Source organism: Diabrotica virgifera, chromosome 3 (assembly GCF_917563875.1).
Source record: "Diabrotica virgifera virgifera chromosome 3, PGI_DIABVI_V3a".
In the NCBI taxonomy this organism is placed as follows: Eukaryota; Metazoa; Arthropoda; class Insecta; order Coleoptera; family Chrysomelidae; genus Diabrotica; species Diabrotica virgifera.
Window position 1 is genome coordinate 246,488,272 of NC_065445.1, and position 20,859 is coordinate 246,509,130.

Sequence of the window (20,859 nt, forward strand, 5' to 3'; positions counted from 1 at the left end):
CAAGTGCTCGATTGCTGTTCCAAAGTCAAACGAATGTCCGTTTCTGCTATAGCTTGCGGTCTACGACCTACGACACATAATTATAGTGCCGGCAAAAAAATCTTGAAATTCTTCTTCTTCTTCTTCTTCCTTCTTGTATGTAGGCTTTAAAGCCTGTTTCTTCTTCAATATTATCCTCCTAAATTGTTTAGGTTATCGCACCACCTTTTTCTTGGTCTGCCAATACTTCTTCGTCCATTTGGTGACTTATCTCGTTCTATTCGTACTATCCTATCCTCTGCCATTCTACTAATGTGTTCGTTCCACTCCTGTTTCCGTTTTGTCACCCATCCATTTATGTCTTCTATATTGCATGATCTTCTTATGTTTTCGCTCCTCTCCCTATCCAACAGACTTTTCCCTGATATTCGTCGGAGTATTTTCATCTCTGTTGTTTCTAGTAGTCGTCTCGTTTTAGATGTGTCAGGCCTTGTCTCCGCCGTGTATGTTAATATAGGTCTAATTGCTGCTTTATAGATTCTTGCTTTTGTGTCTTGTCTTAAGTGTTTGTTCTTCCAGATTGTGTCATTAAGAGATCCCGCCGCTTTACTTGCTTTTAAGCTTTGTTGTCGTACTTCCTCTTCAACGTCTCCGTAACTGGTTATATCAATTCCCAGATATCTAAACCTTGCTTCCTGCTTTATTATTTTCCCATCAATTTCGATTTTACATCGTAGTGGGTATTTAGATGTTGTCATACATTTGGTTTTTTCTGCTGATATTATCATATTGTATTTCTTGGCTGTTGTATTAAAGATGTGTGTTAATCTTTGGAGATCGTCTTCTGTCTCGGCGATTAATGCGGCGTCGTCTGCATAACACAATACGATTTCTTTATTCCCCATTCTGTAACCACGACCTTTACGTACTGCTTCTATTATTTCGTCCATTATTATATTAAAGAGCAGTGGGCTTAATGAGTCACCTTGTCTGACTCCACTTTGTACTGGTATAAACTGCGTTAGTTTTCCATTTATCTTTGCCTGTATTCGATTATGAAAGTAGATGTTTTCGATGGTTTGTATAATATTGATTGGTATGTTTCTTCCATACAGTAAATGTAAGACGTCTTCGACTTGGATGCGATCGAAAGCCTTTGTCAGGTCTATAAAACATAGATATGCTGGTTTATTGTACTCAATGGCCTTTTCTGTGATTTGTCTCAGTACAAATACGGCGTCTACGCAGGATCTTCCGGATCTGAATCCTTGTTGTTCATCTGATAAAGTTGTTATTTTATTGATTTTGTTGGTTAGGACTTTTGTGGTTAGCTTAAGTGCGGTGTTTAGTAGATTTATACCTCTATAATTGTTGGGGTCTTCTTTGTCTCCTTTTTTGAACATTGGTATCATTATGCTGTTTCTCCATGCGTCTGGTATCTTGCAGTGCAATATTAGTTTTTGTATAAGTTTTGTCATCTCTAGGGTTATACTTTCTCCTCCGTATTTTAGAAGCTCGTTGGTTATTCCGTCTGGTCCTGGTGACTTCCTATTTTTGAGTGAATTTATGGCTACCCCTACTTCCTGAAAACTGATTTCAATTTCGTGTCTTAATTCAGGTAGGTTATTATTTTGATTATGATTTTCCTTTCCTTTAAACAGTTCCGTCAAGTATCTTTCCCATTCGTTTGCTGGTATGTTATTGTATTCCTTCAATTCTGCCATTTCTTTCCGTTGGTTTCTTATGAATCTCCATATTTGTTTTTGTGTTCCGTAGAAGTCGCTTTCCATCCTTTTTGTAAACTGTTCCCAGTGTTCATTTTTTGTTCTTCGTACCAATTGCTTTGTTTCATTTCGTATTCTTCTATAGGTGTCTCTGGATTCTGGAGTGTTTGATGTTTTATACTTCATGTAGGCGTCTCTCTTCTCTTTACATTTGTCTTTTATTTCTTTTCTGAACCATGGTGTATTGTTGTTGTTTCTTTTGTTCAGTATGACTTTGCGTTTTCCTAGAGCTTCTGTTGCTGCCTCTTCAATATTGTTTTTAATTTTCTCCCAGCTCGCGTTTATATCTTCGATGTCGTCTATCTGCTTCAGCTGTATCTTCTGTGCTAGCCTCCTTTGGTACATTTCTTTGGTAGAATCGTTCCACAGTGATTCTACATTGAATTTTTCCTCGGTGATTTCCTGTGGAAAATGTTTTGGTGTTAGTTTCATTCTTATTTTTGCTAGGACTAATTTGTGTTCACTCCCTGCGTCTGCCGAGTTTAAAGTTCGAATATCTAGAATCTGCTCTGGGTGGATTTTTCTATTAGTGACTATAAAGTCAATCATAGATTTGTGCCCCCTGGAGTTTTCAAACGTATATTTATACTGAAGCTTATGGTCGAAAAATGTATTATTGATTCGCAGTTCGTTAAAAGCACAGAGATTAGCCATGAGTTCTCCATTTGAGTTGACATGGTTTTCATTGAATCTTTGTTTTACTCCTGGAACTATTTCATTTCCGATTCGTGCATTAAAATCCCCCATAAGAATTAAGTGTTCTTCATGAGGTATATCGTCCAGGATGGTTTGCAACTGTTCGTAGAATGCCTCTCGTTCCTTCTTAGGTTTGCAGTCCTCGGGGCTATAGATAGATATAACATTTAATTTTTGGTAGTCCATTGTGATGTTCATATGTATTATTCTTTCGGAGACGTAACGGCAGTTACTTATGTTGTCTTTAAATTTTTTATGGACAAGTATACCTACGCCTGCTCGTGCTCGTTCTTCTTTCTTCACTCCACTATATGCTAAAATATATTGGTTATAGTCTCTTTGACCTTTACCTTTCTTCTTGGTTTCTTGGATTGCACAAATGTCTATGTTTTTGTTTATCAGTTCTTCGATTATCTCTTGGTCTTTGTTGTTGAACGAAGTTATGTTCCATGTTGCTAATCTGATTGTTGGCTTCTTTTTCCTTCTCGTTTTCCTTTTCTTTGCGTGGTTCGTCATCTTAGGTTCCGTCGAGTTCCGAGGCTTTATATCGGTTCTTTGAGCCTTGTTTTCTTTTATAATGGGTAGGATGCTAACCTGGCCCATCAACCCTCCTCTTTTTTCCGGGCTTGGGACCGGCTGTGAGTGTGAACGTGACTTCTGAGCTACTCAATCCACTCAGTCTTCGCGCTCACAACCCCCAGGCAGAGTTCTTGAAATTCTACAAAGTGAATAAAACGCATAAATTATGTGAAATATTATTTTAATTGTTAATTAACTGTAATGTAATCAATACTCTTTCATATCAATTTACTATTTTAGTTTGGAATAAGCCACAGAATTGGCTTATTCTGTACACTATAATAATAGCACTGTAATAGATATGCGCAGGTAGACCGCATACTATAGTAGCACCAGAATTTTTTAGTTACATTTAATTTTATAGCATACTTTCAATATTTAACATTTCAATAGTAATTTCAGCATCTTAGAGTAGGCAATGACAAATACATGACTCATTTTCTTGAATTTACGACTCTATCTTCACTAACAATCGCTTCCCCTATCAAGTTATTTTTATATGACACTCATTGTATTTTTAATTTTGTTATCGGTAACTAAGATCTAAGTCGACAAAAAAGTATATCTACTAAATAAATTATTTTTCAAACTTTCAAACTAGTTTGACAAACAGTTTGAATTTTCTAACCTGTAACCATGGACCAGTTTGACTTGACTTGAATTATTTGTCAGGAGGATTGACTTGAGTTTGACTTGAAATTATGTCAAACTCAAGTCAATTTCAAACATTCAAGTCAAACTTGTACAACTCTACGATGAGTCGTTGTATACTTAAGTCGGAATCCGCACTGAACACAGTATTATCGGCGTGTCTGATGCTGTTGTTATTTACGTCATTCACCTTGACTCCATGCTTGGAATCCTCGTGCCGCTTTAAATACAAACTTGGAGTAAAAATTAAACAGCAGGGCAGCCGGGGTGACAGAACACATCCTTGTTTAAGTCCCCTCCTAATTTCTACTTCTGCGGATCCTTCGACCTTCGATCCTAACTCTAGCGTTTTGGTTCCAGAATGTAAATGTAGTTAATCCTACAAATTTAAATTTGTCAATTTACAGGTGTTATTGTTTTTTTGCTTGCCTCCTGGTATTTTGTGTTCTTTTCATTTATTTGTAATCCTTATTTCTTATACGCGGCGCTCAGTTCGTTAAATGCCTTGATCACTTATTCATTTATTATTTCTCCTTCATATTGTATGAGTTGAGCCTGTTAATGTTTCTTTTGTAACTTCTTTCTTGCGGACTCCATTTATTTTTCTGCTTTCCCCCTTTTTGCTTTTCTTCGTTTTCCCTGCTTGCTTATACATTTTTTTCTGTTGTTTCTTCTCCTTATTTAGGATTGAGTAGTAATATTCCTTTCTTATTTCCGTTTTATGTTGAAACGAAAAATTTATTATCTACTGAAGCTCAAAATTTTCTGCGTAGTATCTAGCTATATCTATATCTAGTGAACAAGGTATTGGCTTTTATTGTGTGTGTTACAAATTTGCAACATACAAACTGAGTTTTATATGTAACAAAGGTAAAGTCACAACAATACTTACAGTTACTTTAATTCTGGACTTCATGTAGTTCAATTCAAACTTTAACGAATCGGTTAAAGCTGTAACGGCGAACTTTGTGGATGGATATATATTGAGTGGTACCATATCGGGTACTTTGTGTCCCAGAACGCTATTAATGTGGATAATGTGACCCTCGATGTTATTTTCAAGCATACCTTAAACAGACAAATAAATAAAAATAATATTTTAACTAGAGTTAATAGTAAATAGTAATAAATCACAAAGTAAATATAATCATGACTTTGAGATTGGAGGCAGTTATCAAGACAAAAATTCCATAAGCCATAAAACCACATTTTTTGGATAATGGCCATTTTATTCTTAGGTAGTTGTATTTTTGAGATTTCTCTGAAGGCTTTATTTTAGGCTACTCATATATGGATATCAAATTTCCAAATTATTATGTTAATTAAAAAAATTGTTTCTACAGCCAAGTTTTTTATGTTGTGTTTGAAGAGGGATAGAAAAATGGGAACGTAACACAAACGGAGCCCTCCTTACAGTTTCATATTTCACCGGTTTCCTTCCTTTGACACTTATCACATAGATGGCGTAGGCAGTCCGGTTAATGTATATAAATAAAAATTAGCCGAAATGTGTGTATTAAAAAAGAATTAAAAAATAAAGCAATTGATGCAAAAGTCTAAAATATAATATCTAAAACACAGGACAAAAAAACTCCTCTGTTTTTGGTGACAAATAGAAAATAAGAAGAGGACACCCTAATAGCCACTTTACACGATGCAACTAATTGCGCAATTAATTGCACAATTTCTTGCAGCAATAGAAATTGCATCGTGTCATACGCAAATTGCACAGAAAAGCTGCACCTTCTTGCAGCAATTTCTTGCTGCAAGAAGTTGCAGCTAAATAGAACATGTCCTATTTTTCATGCAATTTTTTCTGCAATTTGGGTATATTTTTAGTAACTTTTAAGGCTACACTGTTTGTTTTGATATTCTGTCATCCGAAATTTCAAATTAAACAATTTTTGACAAAACTAGAGGAACTTTTTACCAATTTCACGCTTCACAGATAACATTATTCTGGTGGATAACTTTAATTATGCAACATAGGGATTAAAGAAACTATATTCTATTTTTATTTCTTTTGTATTTAACAATGTTTAACAACTTATTTCCTTTTGTAAATGAATAATGTATTATAGGTATACTTGCATTAGGTATTATTTGATTTTGTTATACATAATACATATTATAATTTTCTCAAATTATAATCTAATACATATATCGATAACTCTACTCAAAAAATTACATTTTTAATTTATAAAAACAACATAACCTAAAATTTATGGTATGTCAAAGTTTCTGTTCATTTCATGTCAGTTTATGCAATTACTTGCACCGTGTAATCACTTTATTGCAGAAAGCTAGTTGCAACTTATTGCAGAAGTTCTTGCTGCAAGAACTTGTGCAATAAATTTCGCAATTACTTGCATCGTGTAAAGTGGCTATAAGGGTTTGCTCACTACGGAGAGCAATGATTGTACCCTAGCCTAGTATCTATTGTTGTCGTCCCCCTTCGTACTTTATCTGTTGTACGTTTGCCGACAGTATTTAAAATATTGCATATTATATTATTTTACCTGGTATTGGATACATGGGTACGATACATTGATCGGAGAAAGGCTTGGCGCCTCGTAATGAGCACAACTTAAGAAAACTGAGCAATTAATGCTTTATGATATCTAAATCTATATTGAGGACGAAATAAAAATAAAAATACCCAAGGCATAATGCTGTCATTCTGCCAAAAAATTTTCCAATTCCAAGGCCTGCCACTGAGGATCCAAGTGTATTAAATGTGGAGAACAACACGTAAGCAGTGGCTGTGCCAAAGATATAAATACAGACTCCAAGTGCGCTAACTATGCTAAAGGGCAATACTTCAAACTACAGGGCTGTCCCAAAGCCCCAAAAAGAAAAATATACACAACAGCAAAGAGCAAAACCACCAGTACTTCAGCTACACGGGCTTCTACCACCAGAAACTACGCACAAGACTAAGAAAACCGTAGCAATAAAAATGAGCCCGATTTGCAATATCGGTAAGCAGTAACGTCTAGACAAGAACGTGATCTGCGAATATGATCATGAAATTCAAAACGACTTTGCTAACAAGCTCCAAATAGATATCATAGCATTAGAAGGAACAAAACTGACGGGAAAAAACGAACAACATTTCCGGGCTATGGTGTCTACAGAAACGACTACATAGTCAACTCAGGAGGTATAGTTATTCTGGAGAAAAAAGGGATTGAGAACCAAGCAATTCCTACAAAAGGTAGAATGGAAGCCACCATAGTAAGGATAAAAATGGGAAACGATATGCTGAATATTTTTTCAGCGTAGGATGTTACACCACAAGATCATCTTTTCAATGAAGAGCCTAAGGGGAGCCGGATACTGAATAAAGGGGAGCCCACAATTATTATAGTAGACCTAAATGCAAGATCACCCAATTGGTTTGGCAGAACGATGAACTGCCACACGATACTATTATGTGCCCATTTCTAAGAAATACAAGACATTGTAGTTGTAGGACCTACAAAACCTACATATTTCTATGGAGGAGACAGACGTTCCACATGTCTATAGACATCAATTTTACAAATCTTGGGTCAGTAACACGAAATGCATACAGTAAACGAAGGTGAAGCAAAGCAAACCTAAATAGCATTGACCCTGGGAGTAGTAGAAATAAACTACTTGCAGACCTACAACAAAAAACTGGCCAAACTACAAAAGAATATTCAGTGCAACCTTTAGAACCATACCAACGATAAACACAAAATAATAACTAGAAGAAGAAAGTGTTTAGGACTATCTGAGAGAACTGATAAAAGAACAAAAATAAAAAGAAGACGATCCAACAAAACAAGAAATTAAAAAGACAAAATAATTGTAAATGATATCAATAGGGAATTCAAAAAACAACTAAAAAATCATAGAAACAAAAACTGGAACTACTATAAGCATTGATTAAAAAAACCCATAGATAGCTCACCTCTTGGTAACCGAAAGACGTATCAACAACTAGATGGCGCTACTCGAAAACCGTATCGAGATTTCTCATTCTCTCTCTGACTTGCGAGGAGGTAGGAGTAGTGTCAGGGCCGAACTTACCCTATAGGTGTATTATCTGTGACAGGCAGGTGTTGTGACAAATTAGAGCGGAATTTTATAAAAAAAGGACTCATATTTTAGACAAAATGGCCTCTGTAACTCATAAGTGTGTTTACGCGGGATGTTTTGAAAGAAACGATGGAACAAATAATAATATATCTTTCTTTAAATTTCCACTGAAAGACGTAGAGCGTACAAAAATTTGGCAAAAAAACTGCGGGAACATTGATATTTTATTGATGGATATCACTGACCTTATACAGAGGGTAATTTGCCAGCATCATTTTGCAGTGGAACATATTTACCAAAGTGGCCAAAGAAAGTTATTAAGGAAAAATGCTGTTCCTCTAAAATTTACACAGTTAACAACTGATTTAGGTGAGTACTCAATTTTATAAATATTTTTATGTTTGCCTAATGCGCTTTGTCAATGAGAATACTACTATTAAAATATATTTTATATAAAATCAGTGGATATTGAATGATTTAAATATTTTTATACAATTAAATCAAAAGAGATTTTTTTTTAAATATGAATGCGTTGTTACTATCACTCCAGAAATAATGATGATGCTTGTTTTGCTTTAATTAAAATTACACATACATTTCAATGATTACACCTATTTTAGGTGATATCCCACCAGTATGCTCTACATACGTTTATTGCGGTACGAAACGTAAAAGATCTACAAGTGACGATTGTATGGTTAGGTCAACTCCATCGCCTAAGAGATCAAGTAGTAGTCTCAGTGATATTTCCAGTTTTGAAATTAATTTGCCCACAAAACTTGAAACTGAATTGACGGAGAAGGTAAAAAATTGGAGTATCAAGTAAATGCTTTAAAGAAGAAGTGCCGTCAAAAGAACAGTCAGCGTTGTAGAAGAACAACAAAAAACAAAAAATCGGCAACCAAATTCATGTTACAGGTACTGTTAGAAAATAAAAGCAAATACGTGCACACATTTGTTAATATGCAGTTTTCACACAAAACTCGTTCACAATGGAGTCACAATGAAAAGGATTTAGCTCTGGCCATTTATTATAAGTCTCCTAGTTGTTACAAATTTTTAATTAGATCTCTTAACTTTATATTACCTTCAGTAAAAACAATTCAAACTTGGTTGCGTGTCATAAAATTAAGAACTGGTTTAAACACTTCCTTAATTGACAAGTTGAAGAAAAAAGCAGAGACAATGGATGAGTTGGAAAAAATTTGTGTGTTAATGTTTGATGAAATTTCTTTGAAAAAAAAATTGGAGTACAATAAATTAGATGACATTATAGAAGGGTTTCAAGATTTAGGTGCTTTAGGAAGAACAAACAAACTTGCCAACACAGGTCTGGTTTTCATGATGCGCGGCTTGCTACATAACTGGAAGATTCCGATTTGCTATTTTGTTACAGGTGGTCCAATACATAGCGACAACTTAAAAAACATTGTAGTTGAAGTTGTTTCAAAATTACAAAATATTGGGTATATACCAAAAGTGTTAGTGTGTGATCAAGCATCTAATAATAGAGCTTTATTTAAGCTGTTAGGCGCATGTAAGGATCAGCCTGCAATAGAAATAGGAAATCAGAGGATTTTCACTGTTTTTGATACACCCCACTTATTAAAAAGTCTAAGAAATAATTTCCTTAACAAAAAGTTGACGTTTTTTGCAGATTCTAACCAGATATCGTGGCAAGATATTGAATACACATACAACATCGATAGAACCAATGTGAGAGCACGATGCATGGTGAAAATAACAGACGTTCACATAAACCCTAATAATTTCCAAAAAATGCGTGTAAAATTAGCAGCCCAAATTTTTTCCAACTCAGTTGCCTCAGCAATATCAACAGCAAAATCTGTAGGCCAGTTACACACCAAAACGGCTCCTCATACTGCCGAATTTTTAAAAATTATAAATAATATTTTTGATGGTCTTAACAGCAAATATTGTAGTGATAGTAACCCAAACAGAAAGCCAATGTCAACTTTAAGCAAGTCAACTGAAAACTTAAAAGCAGGTTTAGAATATTTTAAAAAAATTAAAGTTTTTGAAAATCAGAAAGAGAGAAATAATATTCACTGTCTACACGGCTTTCAGTGGACAATTTTATCAGTTTTATGTTTGTGGGAGGAACTTCAAAAATATAATGTGTCATATCTTTTAACATCTTTTCTGAACCAAGATCCTCTAGAAAATTTTTTCTCTATTGTGCGCAATCGGGGTGGTTACAATCCAACACCTAGTGTTAGTCAGTTAAGAATTGCCATTAAGCATAACACAAATATTAAACTAAAAATTGCTTTAGACAATGGAAATTGTGAAATAGCACAAACTGATAATTTAGATTTAACCCACGAAGTAACCAGCGTCGAAATATCTGACGAGTCCATTGAAACCCAAACAGTTCATGTAGAACAATCTTTAGACATGCAAAAGGAAAATAATGACAACCAAATTTTAAGCACGGCACATTCCAGCAAATGTAGCATAACAAATTTAGAAACGTGTGCTGTTACATATGTCGCTGGTTATATTTACTATAAGATTATAAAGAACTTGAATTGTGGTAAATGCCAGGAAGACTTGCTAAAAGACAACAAAATTCTATTACAGAAACACGAATTAATGTTACTTTTCAGAGATTATGGCGCAAATGAAGAAATAAAGTTTCTTCAGAGACCATCAGATTTGTTTGTTACTATTACTACAATATTGTTAGAAAAGTTTCACGAGGCTTTTAATTTATTTAAAGTAGATAATGCAGTTTTCGAAAAAATTGAAACCTATGTGACTAACCATATTTTATTAACTACTAATTGGCTTAAAAGCTGCGAAGACCATAAAAGGAAAATTATAAAATTTTTGGTAAAAATCAAACTTTTTAAAACTTGTCAGTGGTATAACGTTAATGAAAGCAAACAGAAAACTAAAAGGGAAAAGATTCACAGAAAATTACTTATTTTCGATAAAAGTAAAGGTAAACAAACATCAAAATGCAAAAATTCGACAAATAAACAGCAAAAAATTCAACAGACTGACAGCCACAAAAGTAAACAAACCAGAAACGTCACAAATTGTATTTAAAATATGAAAACGTCTTTTTTTCTACCTAGATCTTTTCAATGTACTGAGTTTAGTGCGTTCATAAAAATAACATGTGTTTTTACTTAATAACAGGCGGTAGCTGGTTTGTCTTTAGTTTCATGCGTGGAAGAGAATGATGCTAGATAAAAAGTATATGTTTTATCTCGCCGGGTATGAATGACGCACGGGTAAATAACCGTGGACTTAACTGTATGTTAAACTACACTATTAGCTTTAGTCTCTATATACAGTAGATATTAACAAGTATCTTATAATATCAGGAAAACAATATCAGTATGTCTTAAAACCTTGGAATCATATAGAAAACTTTTTTATTAAGTTTAGGGAAAAATGTATTATTGATAAAAACTTGCATGTCTCAAAACTAAAAATAAAAGAATCAGATGTCAGATATTATGAGTCGTATACCAAGTTTGTTAAAAAATATTAATTCTTCTCAAGAGTCATATACCTTCATTTTTAAAGCACTTTCATATAAATATTAACGTGGTTTTTAATTGTTCTCGACTTTTAATAATAATAAAATGTTTCAATATTGTCAACAATGAAAGTACTTCTTCAGAAAAAGAAATAATAAATATATATCTTTTTTTCCCAATATTTTAATTTTACAATCTTATCACAGTATATAGAGGTTCCCTCTTTATACTGTGATCTTAGTTTGAAAAGAATTAACATTCAAATATACTTATTTACTTTGTTTTTAAATATGATCTCATTAGTGATGTTTTAAACTTTCTAATCCTGTCTGTTTAATCCAGCTTTTACCTATTGTTCCTAGGCAAATGGCCTTCAACTATTTATATGTTGGAAATTCCCTGTCACTTTATCAAGATATGTATGTACTTACATTATTCATTTTGAACGTTGGGAATTTGTGGTATTTTTTCAAAGAAAGATAATATCTATTGTATTTGGTACTCACCACTACTTTTTTTTAAAACATCGATGTCTTAATTCTAGAAAGTCCTTAGATAATTTTTAAATGTAAAAAGTATGCGATCGAACAGTAAATCATATTGATTTTAGTTCACCTCTGTACAATTTCTTATTTTGCACAGACTTCTATATTGCCTTTTCTAGATAAATTGTCAATTTTTTGTAGTACAATGTTACTATCAGAACAACATTTATATCCTCTTCTTCTTGTCGAAGTTCCTTCTCATATCGAAGGTTGGCCATCACTACAGCTATCCGTACCTTATTGGCGCCTGCTTTGAAAATATCTATTGAGCTGCAACTATACCACTCTCTTAAGTCTCTCAGTCAGGAAATTCTTCTTCTACCTATCGATCTTTTACCCTTAATTTTACCTTGCATTATGAGCCTAATATCTCATATTTCGCTCCTCTGGTAATTTGGCCTAAATCCAGCTTTCTTGTATTGATGTTCTTTATCACCTCGCAATCCTTTTGTAACATTGTAACCTTCTTAATACTTTTGCATTTGTAACTCGTTAGATCTAGGTATTTTCAAAATCCCTCTATAGCACTACATCTCAAATGCTTCCAACTTATTTATATTGTCTACTTTTAGTGTCTAGCTTTCCATTCCATGTAACAAAGTCGAGAACACGTAGCATCCTAAGGCTCTTATCCTCAGCTACAGAGGAAGATCTCGATTAACAAACATTTTTTTCATTTTTATAAATGCTTGTCTTGCAATTTCAATGCGTGTCCTGATTTCTCTAATAGATACATTTTGGTCATCGTTTTTATTTACCCAGGTTCCTAGATATTTGCAGTTATTTTGTAAAAATTTATAGCTATATATTAGGTTTTATTTTCGGTAAATTAATAATGTAGATATTTGAATACTTCAACTATTGCGATTAATTTAGCTGTAGTTATAGTAGTATTATTGTCTAGTTTTATAACATTTTTATTTATTTATTTAATTGGAATTGGTAAATGCCATACAGCCAGTCACAACATGATACAATTTTCTAAATATAATCTTAACTATTATAAAACTATAGCTAAAACTACAGTAGAAAACTATAATAGAAACCAATAATACCATTGAATCACGGTTTTTACTCCAAATTTTAAATAACCGCTTGGGTTGGCACGAAATTTTGGAATACATATAGGAAAGAAGAAAAGTAATTCTAAGCAAGTTAATACTTTTCGAGGTATTTGCGAGTAAATATGTTCATTTTTCAACAAAAAAAAAACACTTTTTAGGTGGGTTTTTGCAAATAACTGAAAAAGTAAATATGTATTTTACCGAAAAAAAGGTTTCCAGTAAAAATATAGCTTCTAAAAAGAGAAAAAAATGGTGTATGTATGAACTCTCTAGACCCAGTAGAAGCAAAGTTGTAACTAATGAAAAATAGTTTCATATCTGTCAAATTTCAAAGCAAATATTTCAACGTGAAATAACCAAAAAAGTTTACACTTTTTGGGGAAAACTCAGTACGACTTTTTAAAGTGTTCAAAAAAATATTCATTTTTGTTTTTTAATAAGTTTCTAGCATAAAAAGTAAGTTACGCTCAAAATAAAGTTGGTCAAAAAAACTCGGGAAAATCAGCCCCCAATTAGCATTTTAAATCAAATTAATCGTTACCGCCTCCCAAGTTACTTTACTTATGTATTATTTATACTGATCTGTAAGTTTCATTTGTTCAAAGGGCTTATTTTTTAACAATTTTTTTTTATTTTGAAAAAAATGTTTTTTTCAAAATAACTTAAAATTTATTAGTGACACCAAAAATCACAAAGAGTAAAAAACATGTAGGTTTTGCTTTTCTGAATATTTTGGATTTTTTGTTTTTCTGTAAGGCAAAAATTGGTTAAGATGTGGCTGTTCAAAATTTGCATACACTCGTGATTTTTGACTAGTTCAAGCCCTTTCAACTAGAGCTCCTTCAAAAATTTCCACTTTGAACCGATGAAACAATACATACACGAGTAAAGCAAGTTGTGATCTTGTGAAGTTGTAACGATTAATTTCATTTAGGATGCTAATTAGGGGGTGATTTTCACGATTTTTTAACAAAAAAATAAGAACCAAATATATTTTGATCATAACTTGCTTACTTTTGACGCTAGAAACTTAACAAAAATAATATAAATAAACCTTTTTTAAACACTTTAAAAAAAGTTGTAATGAGTTTTCGTCGAAAAGTGCTTCATTTTTTTTATTATTTCACGTTGAAATATTCAACATGGAATTTGACGAAAAAGAACTTATTTTTCAATAACTCGAAATAAGTATTGACGTAGTGAAAAAAACTCTATAGAACAAAAGTTGCTTAGAATTAGTGATTTTAGGCACTTCTGAACTTATCTTGAACATATATTTTTTCACTCCCGAGAAGGGGTGATACTGAACCATAGGGCCAAAGCACACATCGGTACATCATTTGTTTTTCTTTGACATCTTAGCTAGGCGTAAGCCAAATTTCATGTCAATCCAAGCGATTCTTTAAAATTAGGAGGATTTTTTGCAATATTTTACCGTGAGTGAATGGACTAAATCTGGAAATAAATTATGTATCTTAGCTTGAAATATTTTAGTTTGCATCAATTCTGGAAATTAATTTGTTTGAAAAGTTACAAAAAAGTAATTTACATGACATGTAATTTATCACTGCTAATTTTATTATGTATTTTATATTTTGTTATTCCTTTGTAGTGTATTGATAAATAAATAATTTTTAAAAATCCTCTACTGTTTTCATTAATCAATTTTTAGCGTTTTTTCTGAAGTAAAATCGGAATTCCATAATATAGATTACAAGCACGTTAAAATTATTTGTGAAAATGCTGAATGCCACCCTTATATTGTCGTCTATTGCACTGGACAATGGCTGGAGCAGGTACTCAAATTTATTTTTCAATCTTGGCAAAGATTTCAATTAATGTCGCCACCATACAGTCAGGTAGTACTTAGGCTTGAGGGGTAAAGAGGTGTAAGTAGGCGGAGTTTAACACTGAATTCGTTTTTACCTTTGAGTGAGGTATCTATGTGTGTGTTTATAATCAATGCTATAAGCTAACTACAACAGCTAAGCCCGAACAAATCTGTGTTCTGGAAACTATCAAGTTTTAATAAAAGATATAAACATATTCCAGCTTTACATGGAGAAAATGGAATTATGCACCCAGAAGAAGATTAAGCGTAAGTTATAAAAACGCGCTAGAAAGATGAATAACAACTACTATCCTGACGAAGTCATAATTATTAGAAGATCTTGAAAGAAAAAACAAAAATCTAAAAAGGAGTAGAACACACACCTTTAAATCCTTTGACAGAGCACGAAGGCTTGCTTTATGAGATGAGCCAATGTACCATACGTGTCAATCCAACAGGAAGAATATACAAGTCGCCCAAAATCATGTGATAAGAGAGGCTGTAAACATACCTAAATATATCAGGAACCTCAAAATAGGCTATTAATGGAGTTAAGCAGACTATGACGAAAGCCCAAGAACAGTACATAGACAACCAAGACAGCAGCAACTAGCTGGATTTGTAATAGAGCATCCAGGAGAATAAGTAAATCATGAGATAGACACGAAATACTCAGAACGAACACAACAACAGAGGGTCCCTAAATATATAATAATAGGTATGTAATATGAACAAAATGGCATATTATAACCAAAATAGCAATCTGAAAGTGCTATAAAATTGGACGCACTAGACCGAATATTAAGAGATTTGCGCCGAAATCAGACCCTATTCGGACACGCCATGATTTTACTGGCTGTAGATTTTTGCCACTCACTTGAAGGTTTGGACCGTTTAAAAAAAATACTTCTTCTTCTTATACTTGTTGTAGATCTGTCGATCTGTTAATTCCGACGTTGAAGTATTTCTTGAGAGGTAGACTGCCAGCTATCTCTCCATATTTTTGGTGGTCTCCCCGGTGGACGCTTGCCTGCTTGTTTTCCTTCTAGAGCAATTCTTGGTAGTCTGTGCTGCTCCATTCTTTTTACATGATTGAACCATTCTCTTCGTCTTTGCCTGCCCTATCCGACTACATCTTGCACGCCACATGCCACATTGTTCCCTAATGATGTTGTTTCGTATTCTATCTCTTCTTGTCTTTCCTGTCATTGCTCTTAGTGTCTTCATTTCGGCTGTTCGTAGCATGCTTTTGGTTTTACTGATGTCTTCTCTTGATTCAATGCCGTAGGTCATAACAGGTCTGATGCAGTTTTATAAATTCTAACTTTGCTGTCCATTCTCATATATGGGTTATTCCAGACCACATCTCTCAAACATCCGGAATCCGGACAAGACAGCGGCCTTGTTAATTTGTCCTCTTAGGTCTCTGGCTGGGTCATGATAACTTGATAACTCTACACCTAGATGTTTGAACTGGTTTAGCTGTTCTATTGGTTTTCACTCTACCACTAGCTTGCATCTAATTGGGTCTTTCGCAATGCTAATGCATTTTGTTTTCTGCATGGATATGTTCTTGTTGAGTCGTCGACATGCTTGATAGAATCGATAAAGTTGTCTTTGTAGGTCATCCTCGTCCTCTGCAATCAGGGCTGCATAGCACACTATACTGATTCTACTGTGGCCGAGTCTGTATCCTAGTTGTAGCGATTCCACATATAAAATAATACTAAATAGGGACATTCAAACGGAAGAAAGAAAAAGAAAAAGAAAGTTAGCATGGGCAGCATTCGGAAAACTGAACTATATACTCAGAAATCAGCAAATTCAACTACATCTTAGATCTAAAGTTTTTGATGCATGCATTATTCCGATATTAACATATGGGGCACAAACACGGACAATCACAAAAAATAATATAAACATACTCCGAGTCACTCAACACGCGATGGAAAGAGTAAGGCTTGGCATATCACTTAAGGGCAGGAAAACAAACACATGGATAAGACAGAAAACCAAAGTCACCGATGTGGTACAAAAATCATTAAAATTGAAATGGGAATACGCTGGACACGTAACTAGGAGCGATCTAAGCAAATGGCACAGAACAATTCTAACCTGAAGACCATACCAACACAAAAGACCCAGAGGCAGACCTCCTATGAGATGGACATTAGATCCCTATGAGATCAGCATTTGAAACGAACTGCCGGAAAAAATTGGCTACAGTAGCGTACAACAAAAAAATGGAAAGGAAGACTTGAAGAGGCCTATGTTCAGATGTGTACGTAAATGGCTAGACGAAGAAGAAGAAAGATTTTTGCCAAACGCTGCCAGTCGTTCCTAGATCAACACAAATATAGTTTTATTTTCTAAAAAATTCTAATACTAATTTAATAGTAATAAAAGAAGGTCATGGTTGACTTACTTTGAACAGCTTCTCTTGTTGCTATTAAGAGACCTAATATATTAATATCCAGCATTTCTTTCCACAATTCAGTCTTTCCATAACAAAGCGTAGAATTATTACAAACGCCAGCATTATTAATAACAATGTGAACGGGTCCCAAAGTTTGTTTGATTTCTTTAAAGGCTGCTAATATTTCCTCTTCTTTCGTCAGATCGGTTTGGATACCATGAAAACTGCCTTTGAGACCTTTAAATTTTTCTGTAAGTTCATCTAGGCGATCCTTTCGTCGAGCCAAGCCAACCACCTAAAAATTAATAAGTAGGTATATTAAAATATATTTATCTTCCACGAACAAATTTCTGTAATTGTAATCCACTTTTATCTACTTTATCTCATATTACGTATAAGTTTTTAGTTTGTGAAAACTGTCATTATAGGTAGCATTGCGTGAAGGATTTAAAGTGTGCGTGAAGTAACAATGTATTTTAAATGGGATCCACTTATTCGCACTGTTTTTGGCACACTTTCATCCAGTGTGGTGGAATAAGTTTTGCCCCCCCCCCCCTGTTAACTTGTTTATTTTAAGAATATAAACAAAACGCTCGGACAGGTCGATTTTTAAACTAATCATAGTATATTATAGCATCAACTAATCATAGTATATTAAAGCTCTTCAGGTGATAGCCATAATTTTGATTTTTTAAATAGTAAAGTACATCATGTGACACCTCATTTAACAGCTTTTGAAATACTGATTTCAAAAATGTATAATACTTTAATCCTTTTTGAAATCGTAGGCGCAAAATTTCGGTCGAACTCTTTTTAAACGCATTTATTTTCTTCTAATTCTGAGGAAACTAATAATTATTTTTGAAAAATTTAAACGCAGAATGAAAGATTAGATTATTACCAAGGGCTGACAGTCCCTTGACAGAATAAACAAAAAGTTTCTTTTGAATGATATATTTGAAATTAAGAATCACACTAAATTTTCTCTTTTTTTCACCACTGTGACTTATTAAAATAAACATTATAGGAGTTCTCAGGGACTTTGGACAATCGAGAATACTGTAATATTTCATTCTGCGTTTAAATTTTTTAAAAATATTCATTAGTTTTTTCAGGATTCGAAAAAAATGATTGTATTTAGAAAGAATTCGACCGAAATTTTGCGCCTACGCTCTCAAACAGGAAAAAAGTATTATACATTTTTGAAATCAGTATTTTAAGAGCTTTTAAATGAGGTGTCACATGATGTACTTTCCCGTTTAAAAAAATCAAAATTATGGCTGTCACCTGAAGAGGGATCGCGTAAAGTTCGAAACGTTGATGCTATAATATACTATGGTTAGTTTAAAAATCGACCTGTCCGAGCGTTTTGCTTATATTCTTAAAATAAACAAGTTAACAGAGGGGGGCAACACTTATTCCACCGCACTGTATATTCAAATATCCCTAACTTTCGCGTTGTCATGGTGACGACATTGTCAGCAATAAATTACGACAAAAGTTTTGACAGTTTTGTGGTTTGAAAGAAGTTAGAATTTTTAAATGTCAAAGTTCTAAAAATTGTAGAATAGAAATGAATTCTAGTGACGAAGAGTTGCAGTTTTTTTATTTGTTTGTCGTAGATAAAATATTGTATGAAACTGTGCGTGAAGTACTTTTTGCGAACTTACGCGATGTACATCGCGTGCGTTCGCAAAAAGCACACTTCACGAACTGTTTCATAAATAACTATAGAAGACCGACCAAAAAATGTACACTTTCTGAATAATTTTTTGTCCAGAAAATACCGTTTTGCAAGTCAAGACCGGAAAGTGAACGTTAGGGACCGGCAATAGTTATTTTCCTAACTAGTGCGGGAAGTGATACTTTCACGCAAGCAGTCGATTGCGGGGAAGACACTTTCCGCATGAGTTATGAACAATAGGATTTCTAGGGCCGTACGTTTGAAAAAAAAAGCCACAAAAAATAGAGTTATATCAATTTTTATTTAGAAGTGAAAATACACAAATTAATTCTTTGACAAGGTTGTCAAAACCATTGTAATTGTCTATTGATCTGACTTTTAAACCTTATGTCAAAATAATTTTTTTTTCATCGAATTATCAGTAGTAATTGCACAAGAGCTCTAAAATTCTATATTAATTTTAGAGATCGAGTGCAATTTGTTGCGATTATTTCATGAATAAAACTGTTTTGCATGTTGCATGTTAAAACTGTAAAACAAAACCAAAATTTAATTGTAGTTTATTTATGTAAGTACTAATTAGTACAATTAAACACACAGTAGTTGTTATAAATATTTTACGGCTGAAAGTCATCACGTTTATAATTTTTAAAACATTAATTGTCATTAATGTCACTGAATGTATTTTTTCATAGCAACGAAGGGCATCTGACGTAATATATTTGACGACGGGAAATTATCAAAAATTATCAGTCTAATTTAGATTTCTGTAGCTTTCTATTGGTCAGAATCTCCTATGAATGAAATAATCAGTAGTAATTGCACAAGAGCTCTAAAATTATTGAATTTTTCCCGAGTGACACTTTGACAGTTTTAATTTCACGAGCCGAAGGCGACTGAAATTGTGTCAAAAGTGTCACGAGGGCAAAAATTCTATATTAATTTTAGAGATCAAGTGCAATTTGTTGCGATTATTTCATGAATAAAACTGTTCAAAACCAAAATTTTATTGTAATTTATTTATGTAAGTACAAATTAGTACAATTAAACACACAGTTGTTATAAACATTTTACGGTTGAAAGTCATCACTTTTATAATTTTTAAAACATTAATTGTCATTAATATCACTGAATGTATTTTTTCGTAGCAACGAAGGGCATCTGACGTAATATACTTGACGACGGGAAATTATCAAAAATTATCGATTTAATTTAGATTTATGTAGCTTTCTATTGGCCAGAATCTCCTATGAATGAAATAATCGCGCTAATTTCATTAAAACATAAACACAATCAGATACATTTGAAATAAATTAGTAAATAATATCTAAATATTAGTTTATTACATGTATTACAATATATATTAACGCCATATTACAAGGTATTTTACTTTCCCGCACGCCGTGCGGGAAAATTTACTTTCACGCACGCCGTGTCTCTGTATATGGCTATGTTGATTTAACGTAGCGAGATTGTTGTATATATTGTGCTGTTTATCGTATCATTTGAATGTTGCTATTATGATCGGGTGACTGTAATAAAGTTTAATGTTGTTTTTCCTTTGCAGAAGATGGAATTATATTTTATTTTATTTGTTTTAAACCGTATATAAGTATCTTATAGTATATTAAGTATGGAGAACGGTAAGGGTTTTATACCGATCGAAGACAATTGTTGTCCAATTATTGTCTGAGATCGGTTACCCTTAACGTTCGACATGCTTATAACGTTTTTTGCACGATTGATACCATTATAAATTATAAAATTAAACATTTTCGTCATATTGACTAGTTTCATTCATTTTATCAAGATAGATACTTTGGTTGTTAGGTAGTAACTAGGGTGCATAACAACAATGGAGAATTGAGTTTTTATTTAGTTGTCAATAATTTTAAGTACAATTTTGATTATTATAAATTAAAATATGAGCGAAAGTGAATTTGAAGAAATTGAACGGGCTTGGGAAGAAGGGTGTTCTGCAATTATTCCCGAAAAATCCAAAATCCGTTATCAAAATACCTACCAAAGTTTTAAAAAATGGTGCGAA

The 20,859-nt window shown here is 33.2% G+C and overlaps 2 protein-coding genes across 3 annotated transcripts in view; one reads left to right on the forward strand and one right to left on the reverse strand.

Annotated features, from left to right (window-relative positions):
• The window catches only part of LOC114334271 (farnesol dehydrogenase), an 83,194-nt gene that overhangs the window by 35,371 nt on the left and 26,964 nt on the right, over positions 1-20,859 (reverse strand). For both annotated transcript variants that reach the window (XM_050646020.1, XM_028284313.2), the window contains exons 2-3: positions 17,138-17,423; positions 4,582-4,757 (exon numbers count right to left, since the gene is read on the reverse strand). In XM_050646020.1, coding sequence (XP_050501977.1) covers positions 4,582-4,757; positions 17,138-17,423 — 462 coding nt within the window. The remainder of the gene's footprint in view (positions 1-4,581; positions 4,758-17,137; positions 17,424-20,859) is intronic.
• On the forward strand, positions 7,673-9,363 carry LOC126881648 (uncharacterized). Its single transcript, XM_050646025.1, has 2 exons — positions 7,673-8,126; positions 8,378-9,363. Exons 1-2 carry the CDS (start codon positions 7,835-7,837, stop codon positions 8,581-8,583), a joined length of 498 nt encoding a protein of 165 aa, XP_050501982.1. The 5' UTR covers positions 7,673-7,834; the 3' UTR covers positions 8,584-9,363.